Here is a 17,458-nt window from a genome sequence, read left to right on the forward strand (position 1 = left end):
TCTTTACTTCGCCTTCCTATTTACACAGAGGCAAAATAGCAGTCATTTTACCAAATCAGGGTTCCTCAACCAAGACTGAGTTGTGACTCTATTTCCTCCACGACAGGGTGAATCAGTGAAGTACTTCCTGGATAACTTGGACCGGATTGGCCAGCTGGTGAGTAAGACCCCCACTCCAGGAGTCTATGATCCAGGATTAGAAAACATTTGTGTGGAGACCAAAGGAGCCCAAGCGGTGAGGGCTTTCGCCGTCCTTATGAGCCATGTTTGTGGTGTCAGGTGACCACAATGCCATTATTGCTCCTAAAAAATTAGCGATAATTCCTTCATATCAAGTCAGTTTTGAGACTTCCCCAGTTGTCTCATTAATGTTTTCTTGTGGATGCTGCTTTATTTTAGTAGTTTGAATCAGCATCCTATTACGGCCCATCCATTGCAATTGGTCCATGGCACTTAGACTTCTTTTATTCTATAGGTTTCTCCTTCCGTCTTTTTCTTCCTTTCAATTTATTTGTTGGAGTAATTGGATTATTTCTCCTGTCGGGTTTCTCACGTCTCAGTTTTGCTCTTCCATCCCTGCAGTGTTGTTGAAGATGTTTCTCTCTCCCCTCTATACCTCGTGAATTGGTAGTTGGCTCTAGAGGCTTCAGCCCTGTTTGGATTTTTGGCAAGGTTGATGCATGAGTGCTGGTGTGCAATAATCACTGGAGGATTGTTAATAGTGCAGGATCAAAGTGGTTTGAGTGACCACAGTTGCCCGTGTGTTGCTAAAGACTTTAAGAGTTCTCCAAGAATAACATATTAAATATATTGCAGGCTAAATTTAAATAGCGTTGCAAAACCTAAGTTAAATCAGTTCATAGTAAGGGTTTGGAATGCATGTGCCCTAGAAGTTAGAAAAATAGAAAGGTAGCTATGGTGCAGGAGAAAAAAGATGGTAGTCTCCTGTGGAGAAGAAAGTCGATGAGATTTTAGATTGGGGCCTAACAGTGAAGATTCTGGTAATTCTTCCTCAGCCTGACGAGCCTCTGTTCATTTTGAAATGAGCTGTTTAGTTCCTTCACTTTTTGTTTCATGGTAAATTTATATTTTTGTAAATGAAAGTTGCTTCTGGTATTTGGTTCAACTTCTCTCAAAAGTCACTGTAACTCTCTTTGCTTCCACCCCATCTTTTTGTTCTTGTTTTCCCATGTTCTTCCTCTCCTAAATTTCTCCCTTATCCCGTTTTACAGAATTACTTCCCTAGCAAGCAGGACATCCTGCTGGCGAGGAAGGCCACCAAGGGCATCGTGGAGCATGACTTTGTCATCAAAAAAATCCCTTTCAAGATGGTGGATGTGGGCGGCCAGCGGTCTCAGCGCCAGAAGTGGTTCCAGTGCTTCGACGGGATCACGTCGATCCTGTTCATGGTCTCGTCCAGTGAGTACGACCAGGTCCTCATGGAGGACAGGCGCACCAACCGCCTGGTGGAATCCATGAACATCTTTGAGACCATCGTTAACAACAAGCTCTTCTTCAACGTCTCCATCATCCTGTTCCTCAACAAGATGGACCTCCTGGTGGAGAAAGTAAAGACTGTCAGCATCAAGAAGCACTTCCCAGACTTCAAGGGCGACCCCCACAGGCTGGAGGATGTCCAGCGCTACCTGGTCCAGTGTTTCGACCGGAAGAGGCGGAATCGCAGTAAGCCACTCTTCCATCACTTCACCACCGCCATAGACACCGAGAACATCCGCTTCGTGTTTCACGCTGTGAAGGACACCATCCTGCAAGAGAACCTGAAAGATATTATGTTGCAGTGAAAGAGGATGCCCCTCATTCTTGTGGTCCTTCAGCAGCCTCGCCGGCCACAGGCCAGATCTCCCTGGTGTCCCGGAGCGGGTTTCCCGAATCCGTGCCCTCAACACCTGGCTCAGGGATGCTGTGAGGCCCGCCACGCTCTAGGCCAAAGGACGTGACACTTTGATGTTAGCTACTGAATCCTGGGGACTAGTGAAACTACTGAAAATCCAAGCGATCACTTTGGTATTAATGTCTAATGCCTAATAACACAGCTTTCTTTCTTTTTACAGAAACTATTCCTTCTCTGACACAATGTAATCGAGGACTGCGTGTGTGTGCGCGCACGCTCTGTCTTTAATGACAGAAACACGAAAACCGACATCTTTGCAGATGGCTTTTCTCTCTAACTCGAGAGTGCTTGGTGAGGAGTGTTGCCGGGGCGGGGGGAGGGGGGTGGTTTGTAGGAGGTGAAGCGCGGGCCGTCGCCACCACCTCCCCAAGGGAGCGCGTTGCCTTTTAAGTCTCTTGTGCCGATGTCCCGAGAGGCCCCGGCCCGGCCGTCAGGTGAGAGGGTGGCAGTGAGAGCTGGCGGTGTGGACTTAAGGCCCCACCGCCTGCGCTTTCTTCCCGCCCTGTCCGATCAGCCCGTAGCGCGACGGGACACGGGGCGGAAGGTGTGCGCACGGGCGCTGCCGTGAACGGCCCCCGCCCCTCTGCACAGGGCAGTGCCCGCTGCCTCTGTGCCCACCCTCCCCGCCCCTCGCCCGCCCCTCGGCAAAGACTTCAGCCAGCTGGCCTTGCAGACGACTCTTCTGTCCTGTGAGTCGCCTCCGACGCTGCAGTCGGCCGCAGGGAGCCTTTCCTTCTTTGGAGGAAGCGGGGAGCTCCTTTCCGCTCGGGGCTTCCGAGAGCTGGCGGCATTGCCAGCGGAGCCTTCGTTAACGCCCCCGGGCTCCGCGCCTCCTTCTGGTGGCCGAGAATCGAGGTTCTCATCACGGTCTCTCGCTTCTACTAACGTACACACGTAGCAGGAAAACTGTCGGTCGTGGTCTCCTCTGAGTGAAACTGCAGAGGCTGTGAATGTCGAGGCGAGCTGGTCAGTCTTACACTCAGTTAACTTGTCCGGTTACTCTGTCCAGGTGTCTTTCACTGTGTTTTAAAATACATTGCATTCCAAACTGGTCCCCGCTGTGTATTACTCTACTCAAAAGTGTCTGGTGTGTTGAGGACTCTGCCTAGCATTTAAAAGAGAAAAAAGCTTCCCCTGTCAGTGGCACCAGAATGTTCCTGTGGTTGAGTAACCGTCCCCGGGCCCCGTCCCCAGGCCACACTGTTCCCGGTCCTGCATCCCTGGTGAGTGGCTTGCTTGCCTTCACCCAGCAGATGAACAGGGATCTTGTGGCAGATGCTGACCCAGGAGGAAAGGGAGGAAAGAAACTGCTTCTGAGTCAGCCTTGTTATCACAGGGTTTTAATGAGGAGACGACATGAAATCCTGTCTCTCCGGGCGCTCAAGGCTTCCTGTCGATGTTTGCTGGGGTTTCGGCTCTTTTTTTTGGCTGGAGAAAAGTTGCTGTTTTTGTACTGCTTCCTGTGGCTCTTCATAAACTGAGAGGACGTGCCCCGGGATCAGGGCCGATGACCGAGGCTGAAAGGAAAAAGAACATTCTCAACGGGCTGCGTCAGGGCGGCCCAAGACCCCGCTGTCGCTGCTCAGAGGACCCTGTCCTGGGGCACGAGCGCTCCTCGCCTGCCGGGTTCCAGGTCTCACACGTGTGTTGGGACCCACGCGCTTCCTCACCAGCCTGGAAACGCTCCCTGCGGTCTGGCGGAGGAGGCGGTCGGCGTAGCCGGTGCAGGTGCCCATCCGAACGGCTTGCTGGCGAGTGAGGTCAGCACGGTCGGCAAGTGCCGTTTGTCCTTTAAACCGTCTGACACGGCTGCTGGTTTGCTTTCGGAGGCGGAAGGGAGTTGGTATAGACAGGGAAGCTGAGCGGGCTGGGAAGCAGGGGGGACAGCCCGAGGGGGGGCCCCTGCCCGGCCCAGAACTGACCCGCTCTCCCCCCTGCGGCCGGGCTCCCCTCTTCACGGTAAGCCGAGTGGACGGCTTAGTCCTGCAAGGCGCCCGGCCCTCAAGTCCATGATTGGTCGGCATCCGAGAAGAAGATCGCTCTTTGCAAGGTCAACTGAAACCATTTACAGCCTTTCTACACATAGATTATAGTCACTTTTCTCTCCAAAACCTTAGGCTTTTCTATTTTTTTTTATTTTAATTTCACTGTTACCCTCGATTATTGTCTTTTTTTATTGAGATAGTTGTGCCTCATCTGTTATTGCAAAAATGTAACAATAAACTTCCTCAAACTAAGATATTTTCCTCATAGTTATACTGTTTACACATAAGGACACATGTACGTTTTTTACTGAAATATTTTTTTAACCCTTCAGTTTGTAGAGAAATTGTTTTAAAGATACTGCATTGTAGCTTTGTAATTTATATAGAGAGTTCTCTAGACTCCTTATTCTTGTCATTTTTTTACTTCTTTGATAAAAATAAGTCAGGTTATTTCAACTCCAAGATCAGGAAATAATCTTGAAACAAGATTATTAGTTATGACTGACTAACTTGGGCATCCTGGGAACAGACACTAACTTGGTATCGTGAGTAAAGGCACCGTTAGGATGAGAGCAGTCGGGGTGAATTGCTCACCGCTTACACTTTGCACAGCATTTTAGCATTGGCAGGAGGGGCTGGTTTGATGATCTGACCACCTTCAGTCTCTGGATGTTTATTAATATATATCCTTAGTTTTCCTTTGCTTAATAGAAAATATCAACTCAGCATGCGAAGTCAACATTAATTTTTTCAGTCCCCAAAATTCACAGCAATTGGATAACTCTCCTAACGTTCCTTGAAGGTTCATTACTTGTCGGTCACAGTTTTTATTTCCACGTGGGACACAGGAGCGCTGTCACTGAGTGGATGCCTCTAGAACACGACTTCAGGACAAGGAACAGTGGCAAATACATATAAAGACACGTGTGTGTGTGAAGGAGGGATCCTGCTGCCCTGAGACCCGGGGGCCCAAGGAGAGGACCTGGTGATGGACGTGGACATGGCCAGAGACCAGAGGCTGGGGGAAGCGCAAGGGAAGGCAAGGGTGGAAACTCTTTCTCCGCAACCCCGTGGGGTGACCGTCCCCATCACAAAACGAAGAAACCACTGATGCAAAGTGCGAACGATTCCCAGCCGACAGAGCTCGTGGCGCTCAGGATTCTCTTGTAGAAAAGGCACGTATGTATTGTCCAGTGGCCGTCGCCCGGCTAGGCATTGTGTGCGTCCACGTGTGGGGAAGACAGAACTGCTCCCCCCCCAGAGAAGGCAGAACTGCTCCCCCCAGAGAAACCTGTACTCGTCATTGCCCACGTGGCTGAGGGCCAAGCTCTTTGAGTTCCAGTTTCCCCATTTGTAGAAGCTGGACCACATCATGATGCTCAGCTCTGGCGCCTCAGTCAGGTCACCGGAGGGGCTTCGCAAAGCCCTGGGCTGGGCCACCCAGAACCCGTGCAGTACAGGCATCACGTGGACGCGCTCCTGGTTTCCCCGGCGGTTGCTGTGCAGCCGGGGTCACGAGCCGTGAAGCAGAGGACCGTGGGGGACTCCCTCCAGGCCGCTGGAATTGTGGTCCACAACGCACTGGCCCCCGAATCCTCCCCTTGCTGTGACCTACAACCTGCCTCAGGAAGAAAGTGATGCTGGGTTTTCTGTTGTGGTTTAAGTGAAGAGCAGAAGTTCCCACTAAGCCTTCAACAGCGTGTCGGGTGGTCCCTTCAGGCCTTTTGACGCCACCTTCTCCGTAAGGTACATCAGATGCGCTCAGCAACCTCATTCTTCAGTGATGCCCGGAAATTTAGGGAGCTCTGTTTGAAGAAAAAGACAAGCCCTTTTAACGTGTGCCTGGCGGCCCTGGGGAGAGGTGGGCCTTGCGTGTGGGATTCCTGCGTTTCACGGACTCGGCGTTCGGGGCGGGCGCAGGCCCTGGTGCCAAGGTTGGTGCTGGACCTGTAGCTGGGGTGGGGGGTGCTGAGAGCTCAGCCCCCAAGCAAGGGCTGCTTTTACTGACTGCATTTGTGAGGCACCTGCTGGGCCCTGAAGAGGGTGGTGGTGGGTCCCCAGAGGAAGGAGCTGCTTGGTTAAGGCGGCTCAGAGGCTGGCACTCGCTGTGTTGACGGCCCTTAACGGCAGGTGGCACGCGGTTCGCGCTGAGTTCAGGGAAGGGGAAGGCTCGCTGTGGGTGGAGGGGAGCCCCTGGGGCGCGGAAGGGCCACTCCGCCTCCTCGGTCCCACTCTTGGTGTCTGGTTCCTACCTTCTGCTGGAGGAGGACTTCAGGGCACGCGAGGCCCAGCTGCTCGTGTGGGCCCTCACTCTCCTGCCAGGTCCCGCCCTCCAGAACCCGCTAGAACTGAGAGGCTGGGTGTTCGCTGGTGCTCAGGATGGCGTACTGAAATAGGTGGTTGTGGTTTCCATACCGTGTTGGCATCTCTTCAGGTGAAAACCTACTTCAAAGCACAACAGGTTGCTACCTGCCCGAAGCACCCCCAGTGCCCGCCTCTCGCTGGGTGACATGGGATGCTTCCCACCCAGAGTGGCTCCTCGGAGTGGACCGCACACCTGCAGGGGTTCTGCTGACCCTGACGGTGGTCGTGAGCCCCTAGGAGAGCGAGCGCTGCTCAACGTGGGGACTTCCTACGCGAGGCTCCCGCCCCAGGTCACAGCGGGAAGGAGCGGGGCGTTGCCAGGCCTGAGTGAGTTCTCAAACCTCCTGGCAGGATGGATGTTCCCGGGAACTGGCGTCTGAGGATAGCAAGAGGTGGGAAATGGGCTGGAACTCAGAAATAGACCATGAGATTCCTGCCCCAAAACGCACAACTCGCAGGGCAGCAGGGCCCTCCCCGGCAGCCTGTGATCAGGGCGTGGAGCAGCTGAGAACAGGCGGGAACTGCGCTTGGAGCCCCGACCTGGGCGCCTCCCTCCCCCTCCTCAAAGCCAGCCATGACCGTGGCACGGCCCCGTGAGGTTCTTATTACACAGGGACCCGAAGACTCCATTGCTGTAAACGCGGCCCCGAGAGAAGCGCACACCTGGCTCCCCCTGGAAACGGGGTTCTCCGCTTCTAGCTGGTTGTGAAGGTAGTGTTTTTATTCCGGTGGTTTTCTTTTGTGTGTGTGTGTGTGTGTGTGTGTGTGTGTGTAACACAAACCACAGTGAAACACTAGAGCAGCTACTAGGGGTTCCTGGAGCAGCCCGAGTTTCCTCCTGGGCGGGCTGGCGGGCGAGCGGGCGGGCAGCCGGCACTCCGATTGCACGGCCGGCAGAGTGTAGACGGGGCTGAGCCGCACGGGCTCACAGTCGTCTTGATCTGTCTGTTCCAGGCTTGTCACTCAGGTGCCTTTTTATTAACACTGAATTCATTTTATTTTGTGCTTTCAAAAGCTGATTAATTCCCCCAAATGAACATAACCGCAGCTATTCACAGTCAAGGTGGAGGTTTCCCGCGGGACCGTATTTCCCGGCAGGTTGCAGAGCCAGACCACTCTGGTGGCCCAGGCGGTGTGGACACGGGGGAGGCGTGGACCGCGCATCCCGCCTGGTGAGGCTGACCCGGAGTCCGGCCGAGGGAAGTCCAATGTAGGGGCAGCTGAGAGCATGACCCCTGTGAGTCGGGGGAAACAGGCCCTCGGCTGTGGGTTGTGGTGCTTCCCGGGTCTGGGCCAGGGGCTCACCTCTTCAGCCGACTTCAGAATTTCTCCAGTCGGGAAGGAACTGAGAATGGGGTTCCAGGAGGCCCCACCCTGAGTGGCGACGGGCCGGGTGTGCCGCCGCGGCAGCCTGGGCGCTTTACGGCATCTCATGGGGCATCTCACGGGGCATCACGGGGCCGCCACGCGCCTTGCAGCTGAACCCTCTGCCCTGGGGCCCCAGCCCCTCCGCTCAGTGCCCGGCCCCCGGGGGAGCCCCCCTCAGCCTCGGGGGACGCAGGAGGTCTCCTCCCCACCGTCTGTCCGGCTGCCCTCAAAAGAGGTCCGTGCCCACGCTGGGCAGAGAGCACCGTCACCTAGGAGACTCTGGAACTCAGGTCACAAACGTGGAACCAGCCTTGATCTGACAGTCAGGCTAACAAAGCCAGTTCTCCGTGGCTTCCCTCTTCACCCAAGCTTTCTGGACGAGCCCGGGCACCTTTTCCAGGTTCACCGGCAAACAGGTGGCCAGAGCTCTCGCTGCGGAGTCTGTGGAAGCCGGGGCCGAGGCCTGTCCCAGGAGGGCTCACAGGCAGCCTGTGTAACTTTCTCCCCATCATCTTAACTGTTAGATTCTCTAACAAGCCTGTTTATCAAGAAATTTAAAAGAGTTCTCTATTGAGTCTGCCCATCTCTAGGATCTTAAAGCATTACCTTTTGACCTGTTATGCAAATGGCAAAACATTCCAAGTGTCTTTTCCTTCACTCCATTCGAAGCAGCTAAAATTGGCAGGCATGTTATTCTCTGTTGACGCGAGCGCAGCCAGGAAGTTCAGTGTTGTGTGCTCGGCCCCCTCCTCTCTGCCACGTCCTCAGCTCACCTCCTCAGTGCTGTGCTGTGGCCCCTGTAGTGCGTGGGGGACCCCGCAGGGGGGGCAGGGCTGTGGGGACGATCGGCTGCGGCAGCGGCCACAGAAACGGAGCTCTGAGCTCTTCCGGGGTCTGTCCACTCGGAAAGGAAATTCAAGGGCAACGGCCGAGTGCTGGGTCACGGGCACTGCCCCTGGGGTGTCGCTGCAGCTCCACACCCCTCCCCCCCCATAATGGCACCAACAGTGGGGGACAGGCCTCGGTTTACGGATGCTGTGTTCCAGGTTAAGAGATACATGATGCAGTGTAAAAAGTGTATTGTATAGCTACGGGGGTTAGTTTAACATGTTTTGTATATACGACTTTTATAAATCTATTAAAATTTGCCGTAAATTACATTCTTCTGGTGTGTTGTGTCCTTGGTGCCCCGCGGCAGCCATGAGCGAGGCCCCGTGAATGGGGAGCGCGTTACTGGGTCCCTGAGTGCATGTTCGATGTTGTGGTTGCCGGCTTCCTGGGTGAAGCTCCACCCCTGGGGCGGGTGGCCAGGGCTCCAGTGGGCACCGGGCAGGAGAGGGGTGGGTGGGTGGTTAGAGCCTGGGGTCTGGGCCTCGGGCTCTGCCCCCTCATCCCGTCCCCTCCCTGGCAGGGATCCCACATACTCTCCAGTGTTTACTCAACCATAGGGTCAGGCATGTCTCAACGACATCACAAGTACAGACTGTAGTCTGGATGAAATGCAAGAACACAGCCGAGTGACAACGTCGAACCTCCAGGGCCACCGCAGAAAAAATGTTGTAGGTAATAGTAGTATAAGTAGAAATAATGACACTCCCCCCCCAAAAAGAAAAAGTAGCCTTTTTGTTATGTCACATCAAAAACATCAACCTCCACCCTGAGAAACATGGACACAGGGAACGAGCATGTATGAAGCGAGCCAGTGCAATGGATAACGTTTTTCTTAAACTTTGGGCAGATTGACCGGAACAGAAGAGGTGTCTAGTGGATGTGTGTTGGGTGGACGTGTCGTGGATAAATAAAGAGTCTCCCAATCTGTCCACATCAGCAAGGATCCGAGTCTCTGAGAGGAGGCCCTTCCAAGGAGGAGAACAGACCATTCTCTTTCTAGAAGGTGCACACACAGTGAAAGCGCTGGCGACACTGCAAGTAGATTCTAACGGGCACTGTGCATTCCAAGCAAGAAGGAACTACTTATTACATTCAAGTGATGAATTCTCTTGTTTTCAGTTAGACTTCTAGAATTTCATCCTCTTCCCTCAGGATTCAGGTTCTGTAGCATTAATTTGGAGAATGAAAATGTAATATGTAAGCATTAAAAAGTTGAATAACAGAATTTATTCTGTACGTCGAAGTCATCCATAATCCCGGTATTAAGATGCCTACGTGTATGTGTGTTTCCACTTGGCTTCTGGACTTTTAAACATAAGAACGAGGCCCATCAAGTCGTTTAATCAAGTTGTGATTGAAGCTCACGTAATCCGACGAAGTTGTTGCCACTGAGAAAGGCCTGTTTTGGAGGCCAACGATGGGGGGCGCCGAGGGGCCACGGTCCCGTGGACCTTCCTTCACCTTTTTCAGGCCTCGCTCCTGCTCGGAGCGTATGACGAGCCGGGGTTGAGCTAACGAGAGCCCCACTTCTACCGGCTGCTTCAGGGAGAAGCGGGAGAGGGACGGGGAGGCCCGAGGACAGAGGAAGAAAGAGGAGTGTCGACCTCTACTCCCAGAAGCTCCCGCAGCCTTGGTCCCGCCCACCTGAGGTGAGGTGGCAGCCCAGACGCCACTGTCCCCGCCGTCCACCGAGGGGACTGTCCCCAAACGGACGTTCAGAGGAACGGCCCTGGTCTCTCCCCAGGGGCAAGGGTGGACGATGGCTCGGTGCCAGTTCAGGTAGACGGGCAGCCCCTCCCTGCACTGTTCGCTGCTGGCACAGGGGGCCGTGCTCCCCGCGCCCCTGCCTTTGGCACGAGGTGCTGCTCTCGGAAGAGCTGCTGTCTGTACCCTTGGGCCCCCGTGGGGCTCTCTCCTCTCCTTCCAGGAACACCTTTGCCACTAGCTCCGCCCCCCCATTTACCCAGGAGGGCGGCAGGGCTTCCCAGGGGCGTCCCCACCGACAGTCCGAGCTGGGCAGGAGGACAGAGGCAGACGCAGCCCCCGCTCCCCGCCCCAGCATCCCCCCAGCTTCGGCCGCAACCAGCGTCCAGCGTAGACGGTCAGCCCCGCCCCCCTTTTGAAATCCCCTCTTGCTTTGGACAGGCACTGCGAGAAACAGTGAAAATAAATCACCTTTTGTGGCTCAAAGGCTGAAGGAGGGAAAGAGGAGGAGCTGGTCGGCCTCCGCCTCGTCCCGTGGCAGGTGAGTGCCGACTGCAGGTGCCGCGCCGGCCTGGGAGCGGGTTTCCTGACTCGTTCCCCGCAGATCACGGGCCAGTGAGAGGCCGTCAGACAGACATCCCCGTGGTGACCGCGGAACACCATAAGGACCACACGGTAAATGTCTCAGACCATCCGGGGGACGCGAGGGAAGCCACGCGGGCCTGGCCGTGGGGCGTTTCAGCTGCGCCGCGGCCGGGGAGGACGGGAGGGCCCAGAGCAGAGAGGAGGCTGACGGAAGCGCTGCGGCAAGGCACATGCGGTGGCCTCGCGGGGACCTGGTGTCGCTTCCGGCTAGTGTGCGGAGAGCTGGGGTCGTGCGCTAGGTGGGATGCCCCACGGGTCCCCTCCGGCAGCCCAGGAGTCGCCTCTTTGACCAGCGCGTCCTCGGCCGCCCTGGGTCGCCGCTGGGGTGGGGGCATTGGACTGAACACGTAGTGGCCCCAGGACACCTCTTGGAAATTGCTTTTTAAAATAAACCCCTGACATAGCTCGTTTTCATCTGTCTCTTTACCCAAGAAGCCGAGTTCAAAAATAAGTCTCGGTTATTCTGGGCTCTCCCGGATGGAGGCGCTGGAAGAGGTCAGGCTCTTCACACGGGTTTCAGCAGCTCCCAAGGCCGTGGTTCTTGTCGGCCACGCAGTAGGCATTTCCCAGATTATTCTCAGCGCTTAGCTTCCACAGCCTGTCGTTCTAGGGGCCGTAAATCTGTTTCCTGGGTTTCCTTGGAACCGGGCTCCTCTGTGGACAGTCGTCCCTACAGCCACCAGGACGGATCTGGCTCCGCTAGAGACTCCAGCGCTGGGGCAGGCGGGGGTCAAGGGCCGGCCGGGCCTGGGGTCCCCGGCGCCAGCCGCCCTCTTCAGCCTGGCCGCAGCGGGCGAAGGCGGCCTGGATGAGGCCTCTGTCCGCTCCCAGGGCGCGTGGGCTCCAGCTCAGGTCGGGAGCCGCCCGGCAAAGCACTGATCCTCCCGGTCTTCACCAGGGTAAAAATACTCCTGCTGGGGACTCGCCCTCTTTATACAAACAGTCAAAGCCCCAGCGACTCCGGGCTTTGTTTACCTTGGCATCTTCGCCCGAGAGAGCCGGCCACCCACCCACCCACCCAGGCCGTTCCTCGGCCCTCTGGGGAGTCTCTGGGCCAGAAGTGCTGCAGCCACTAGGCAGCTTCTTGGCCACCTTAGAAGCCAGGGCAGAGCCAGCAGGGCTGCGGCCCAAGTAGGGAGTCCGGGGTGCAGGCCTCCCAAGCCTTGTGCTTTCCTCCTGACTCTGCCTGCTCAGACTTTCCCGGTGTGCTTTCCTAAGACCCGGAACACGCAGGGCCAAGTCAGAGGAAACCCGCTCGGAATCTCAGCCCCTGCTTCACAGCCTCAGGCAGATGACCAAACCTCTCAGCTCCCTTAACCATAAAATGGGATCAGGGTATCTACCTTGCAGGGATGTAAGAAATTCCCTGGTACTTAGAAGGACAGGTTCAAAGGGGGGCTTTATTTGCAAGGACGAGCTCCCTGTCTTTCCCCAGACGGATGAGGGTCTAGCCGCCTGGCCCTGCCTGGCGGGTCTGGAGAGCAGCTCCTGTGGCCCCGCGAATGGACCTTGTGTGTGTGTGTGTGTGTGTGTGTGTGTGTGTGTGTGTGTCCGTGGAATGCTACAGCCGCTCCTTTGAACTTGGTGGGATCTAAATTTGGACTCTTTGCTTTAATATTAGCTGCTTGGCTAAGCTATTGTGTGTTTATTTTTTTAAGCCCTTTCAGAGATTGCTTTCCTCCCAGAAAGGTCTGAATCAGATGTCCCATGGGACAGTATTAACAGGCCCACATCCCTCCCCCGACCCACGCTCTGGAAAAAGGGGGGCCGGCAGAGGGGCTCACGGGCTAATCCCACTTTCCTGCCCCGCAGGTGGGGAGGAAGGAGTTGAGAACGATCCTCCTCTCCCTCCTCTGATGATGAGTTTGGGCTTTGGGGAGGAAGAGGGGGAAGAATGAGAGGCAGGAAGAGGGTCTGCCACCTCTTGACCGGGGCCCTGCTTCCCATCCCCCTTAACCAGGACGCAGTTTCCACATGTGTTGAGGCTACTTTTGAAGGCACGCGTGGATGTCCCAGCCCCATCTCACACAGGAACGGTGACACAACGCCACGACCCCAAAGTATTTTTAGTTCCATTCAAGCCCCTCCACCCAGTTCCACCAGAGAGTGACGGGCTCCAAGAGGGTCCATGGGAAAGCTCGGAGACCTCTCCTCCTGACTTGCAGGGCCTTTGACAGATAAGGAGATGAGAAAGCATGAGATGAGATGGCAGTGACTTGGTGCTTTTGCATAAGTAAAAACCAGGCCCTTGTTTCTCAGAAACCGTTATCTGAAGCTATTTCAGCTCAGCCCCGTTAAGGTGCCCAGCTGTACCATGTCTGAGCCTGAACTTGGTGAGCCGTGACTTTGCTATGGGAGATGGCATTCGTTATCCCCTCCTCTGCCAAAAGCCGCTCCCTGGGGACTGTCCCCAACTGCCCTCCACCCCCAGCAGGGGCAGAACCTGGGCTGACATTTGAGCAGAGGAAGGAAGCTATGATCTCTGCTCCTAAACGTTTTACTTTCAAAACTTTCCTCCCAGCAGCTATCTTTAAAAAGTGTCCTCCATCTGCAACTGGTGAAGGCCGTGGAGGAAGTGGCTTGTCCCTTCCCACTTCAGAATGCTTTTTTGGGACACTCGTCACAGTTGGGAGCCAAAGGCCACGGGTGCAGACAGACGGCACTAAGAATCTCGTAACGACCCCCTTGAGCTCCCTCCCTCAGTCTGAGCCAGGCTCTTCCCTCTTCGTCACCTGTGTGTGTGCTTACATCATCCCAGTCGTCAATCTTTTGCAGAAGAAAAACAGGTAAGATTTTGTCGCAGGTATGATGGCCAATCCGAGCAGCAAGTGCTAACCGGGGCAGGTTTTTCATAAATGTTTGCTCACCTCCCAAGCTCTCCAGAACTTCACCACACCCCTATGAAGAGGTGGGATCTACATCCCCTCCCTGTGTGTGAGCCTGGGTGGGCCTTTGAGGCGGCCTTAACAGAGTACGGCTGAGTCCTGAGAGGCTACACGTCTTCCACGTGACTCCAGGAAATCCCTCCTTTGGTAGCCAGCCGCCACACTACGCGGAAGCCCAAGCCACCCGGACAGAACCCAGGCCCTGGCCCTCGGCCATCACACGGCAGCCCCGTGAGTGAGCCGTCCTAGAGCGGGACTCTCCAGCCCAGCCCCAGGGGCAAACCTTCCCCACCAAGCTCTGTCCACACTGCCGCTTTCTGAGCTGGATAGGTTGCTGGGGTTTTAAGCCACTAAGGGGTGAGTGGTTTGTTCACAGTGACAGACACCGAGGCCTCCTCCTGTTCCTCCGTCATGCTCTCTGTGGGGTCGGCCCCAGCACACTTTCTGCAGAGCCTGGCTCGTCCTCTTCTCCCCATCAGTTACCTCTGGATCCTTGTGATGCATCTTCAGCCCCGTGCAAAAGAGAGAGAATGCGGGTCTGAAGAGCTGCATCCTTGCTGCTTTATTTTCAGGATGGTCTCATCCCTTCACATCTTTCTGGGGCTGGAACCTACATCACAAGGAGGCTTCAGGCATCCTTGCTTGGGGCGCGACCCTCCTGATTCTGTATGTGTAGTTTGTACCGTTTTTCTTAGAAGGCCCCCCAAACTGTCTAAGCTATGCACAAAACGTAGGAACCGCCCCTGTTCTTGCCTCTCTCCAGATGGGAAAAGAGCTGCTCCTGAACGCATCCCTCCGCGGGAACTCTGCTGTCCGGACGAGAAGCGTCTCTCCCCGGGACTCGTGAGCAGCAGCCCGCGGCATTTGATAATGAAAACAGGGTCAGTCGGTCAGGAAAACCTAACAATCAAATGTGTGTGTTGCACATAAAGGAGTTTCAAAGAACCGGAAGCAAAGTTTGACGAAATTAAAGGAAGACAGACACTTCTACTGGGGTGATGGATATTTTAACATCTAAATCACCTGTTCTCTCAGCAACTGGTAGAACTAGACCAAAAAACACAGACACAGGTGTTCTGAACAAAACTCTCATCTCCTTGCCCTCACTGGTGTTGGGGTCCAGGCCACCTTTGTCAGAAAACTGTCCTGAGGATGGAGCCGCGGTCTGCTTTCTCTTCTGCAAGTCACAGCAGGCAGCAGCACCTTCAGACCTGCACGCGGGACACCCTCCCTTCCCGCAACAGTTGTCAGAAGAAGTGGCACATCTCTGGGCACATGGTCTGGTAGGCGGTGGCCACCCGGAACTTTCAGGGAGACGCCCACGCGAAGTTCCAAGGGTCAGAGTGCAGTTAGGGCCGCAGAAAGGGGCCCTTTCCATGGGCTTGGGGTCGGAGGAGGCGGGGGACCTTGTAGATTGCAACAAGACCCCCTTTGCCCCCCTTTGAGCGGAGGACCCACCTTGGGGCCTTGCAATCTGAGTTCGCCGTAGCAGAGCCCCGAGCCCCAGGCCGCAGGAGAGACAGGCACCTGCCCGGCACCTGCTCCGTGCGGTCGGGTGCGGCCCGAGGACGGCCCTCGGGGTGCCTGGGACCCCGGCCCCCACCCCGGCCGCGTCGCGAGGCTGCGGTCGCCACTTGCAGACGGATCGCCTTCCGCTTCCCGACACCAGCCCTTCCGCCCGCTGCCGGGCCCGCAGCGCCCCGGGGACAGGCAGGCGCCGGACGAGCCGCACCGGCCGTGCTAATCGTCCTCCGCCTTCCGGCGCCGCGGGGACGCCTCGGCCCTGGACGGTTTGCGAGCGCTCAGCTTCCGCCTGAGGGAGGAGAACTTGTCGCCCAGGACCCGGCGCAGCCCCGCGCCGTCTCGGCCGCAGGGCGGGTCCTGCCGGGGGGCCGGGAGCCGCCCCGTGAACAGGTCCCAGCGGGCCAGGGCGTCCACGGCGCCGTCCACCCGCGCCAGCTCCTCCTCGGTCACGTCCCTCTCCAGGGCCTGGATGCAGGCCGCCAGCCAGCGGCCGTGCTCCGCCAGCGCCTCCCCCGGACTCTCCGCGGCCGCCAAGGAGCCCAGCCCGTCCTCGGGCTCCAGCTCCGGGCCCGCGGGCAAGGCGTGGCTCCAGGCGTCCGGGGACAGGGGCTCCGACAGCCCGCTGCCCGGCTCCGAGTCGCTCTCGCCGCACAGGCCCGAGTCCGCGCTGCAGGGCAGGGTGTCCTCCGACACGGACGGCTCCCCCGCCGCCGGCCCAGGCCGCGTCCCCGCCGCCGCTAGCGTCCAGGTGTACAGCCTCTACGAGGGAGAGACGCGGGCTGAGTCGGCCTGTCCGGCCCCTTCCCTCGCCAGGGAGCCGCCAGGAGACCCAGCCCCTCTCCCGAGGGGACCCCACTGTGCCCACGACCCAGGGCGAGTGGCAGTCTGGTGTCATAGGGGCCCTCGGAATGGGGCCTCTAAAGACAGACGGCGAACTTGCGGGAGCTTTGCAAGCCTGACCGTTATTCGTGGATAAATTGAGCTGACCTGTTAACACTCCGTTCAAAGCAAAGGCAATGATGGTTTTCCTACATCCCACTAGCACCTCTGCGCGTGGTGCAGCCGGGCATCGGAGACGCCAGCGGTCAGCTACTGCCCACCTCCTCCCCGCTTTCCTCCCGTGATGGCTCACAACTGGCCGTGGTGGAGTCTACACCATGGAAACGGCAGATAACTCCCAATCGAGGCTTTTTCCTTAGAGGGCGCTTACCAGCACACCGCTGACTGATGGGAACAGATCCAGAGCAGGCCCAGGGCGCCCCCCTCGAGGTTAGGAGTCGCGGGAAGGCACGCGTCAGGGGAGGGGGACGAAGGGCCTGAAAGTTCGGGTCCGATAGGCGAGCAAGACCCCAAGAAAGGAAGTGGTGAGAAACCCCAGACCTTCTGCAGGCCGCAGCTGCCCCCCTTCCCCTTACACGCACACGAGGATAATGGGCAGCTTACGGCCAAGTCCCCAGCCCTGCGCTTGGTGGGGCAGGCACTCCGGTGACGGTGACGCCCACGCCCGTCGCATCCTGCTGAGCGGCGTCAGCCAGTCGGCAGCAGGGGCACCTCCCTACGGGGGCACTGCCTCTGGGTCCCCTCTCCAGCGAGGCAGGCCGCCTCCTCAGCGCCCCTCGACGCGCTATTTTACCCCAGAGACATTCAGGGGAGACCCAGGCCGGGAGGCAACTCGGACCTGGACATGCCCAGCCCCGTGTTCAGGGGTCCCCAGCCTGGGGTCCCCGACCAGCAGCAGCCTGGGAGCCCGTTAGAAACGCAGAGCCAACCCCTCCACAAGCACCGAATCGTAAACTCCTGCCTGTCCGAGAGCCTCTCCCCCGAGTCCAGCACCCGGACCCAGTGGGCGCCAGAAGCTGACCGTCTCCAAGAGGAGGATGGGCTTCCCAGAACCTCAGACACAACGAGATTCACTTAAAGCGTCTGGCTTAAAACTTTGGGTCTTAAAATTAAGCCCAAGCTGTTCTGTTGGTGGGCCTATGCCTTCATTCGAACAAAAAACTTTTTTAACTTGGTATTTTCATCCAAAGGTGGATTTAAAGAAGAAATTACCACTCTTCCAAAAGATTGAAGAGGAGGGAACACTCCCAAAGACATTCTATGAAGCCACCATCACCCTGATACCAGAAACAAAGATACCACCAAAAAAGAAAATTACACGCCAATATCTTTGATGACTA

The 17,458-nt window shown here is 56.7% G+C and overlaps 2 protein-coding genes across 5 annotated transcripts in view; one reads left to right on the forward strand and one right to left on the reverse strand.

Annotated features, from left to right (window-relative positions):
* Positions 1 to 4,149, forward strand: part of GNA12 (G protein subunit alpha 12) — a 120,040-nt gene extending 115,891 nt beyond the window's left edge. Inside the window, exons 3-4 of one of the 2 annotated variants that reach the window (XM_082362857.1) lie at positions 107 to 235; positions 1,233 to 4,149. In XM_082362857.1, coding sequence (XP_082218983.1) covers positions 107 to 235; positions 1,233 to 1,802 — 699 coding nt within the window. In that variant the 3' untranslated portion in view covers positions 1,803 to 4,149. The remainder of the gene's footprint in view (positions 1 to 106; positions 236 to 1,232) is intronic. The other variant, XM_082362858.1, reaches the window with a different exon arrangement.
* Positions 4,150 to 7,013: 2,864 nt separating this feature from the next.
* The window catches only part of AMZ1 (archaelysin family metallopeptidase 1), a 42,866-nt gene continuing 32,421 nt past the window's right edge, over positions 7,014 to 17,458 (reverse strand). For 2 of the 3 annotated variants that reach the window (XM_082362855.1, XM_082362854.1), the window contains exon 7: positions 15,370 to 16,037. In XM_082362855.1, coding sequence (XP_082218981.1) covers positions 15,495 to 16,037 — 543 coding nt within the window. In that variant the 3' untranslated portion in view covers positions 15,370 to 15,494. Of the gene's footprint in view, positions 16,038 to 17,458 lie in introns of all 3 variants that reach the window. The other variant, XM_082362856.1, reaches the window with a different exon arrangement.

Source organism: Balaenoptera borealis (assembly GCF_965194805.1).
Source record: "Balaenoptera borealis genome assembly, chromosome: 16".
Lineage (NCBI taxonomy): Eukaryota > Metazoa > Chordata > Mammalia > Artiodactyla > Balaenopteridae > Balaenoptera > Balaenoptera borealis.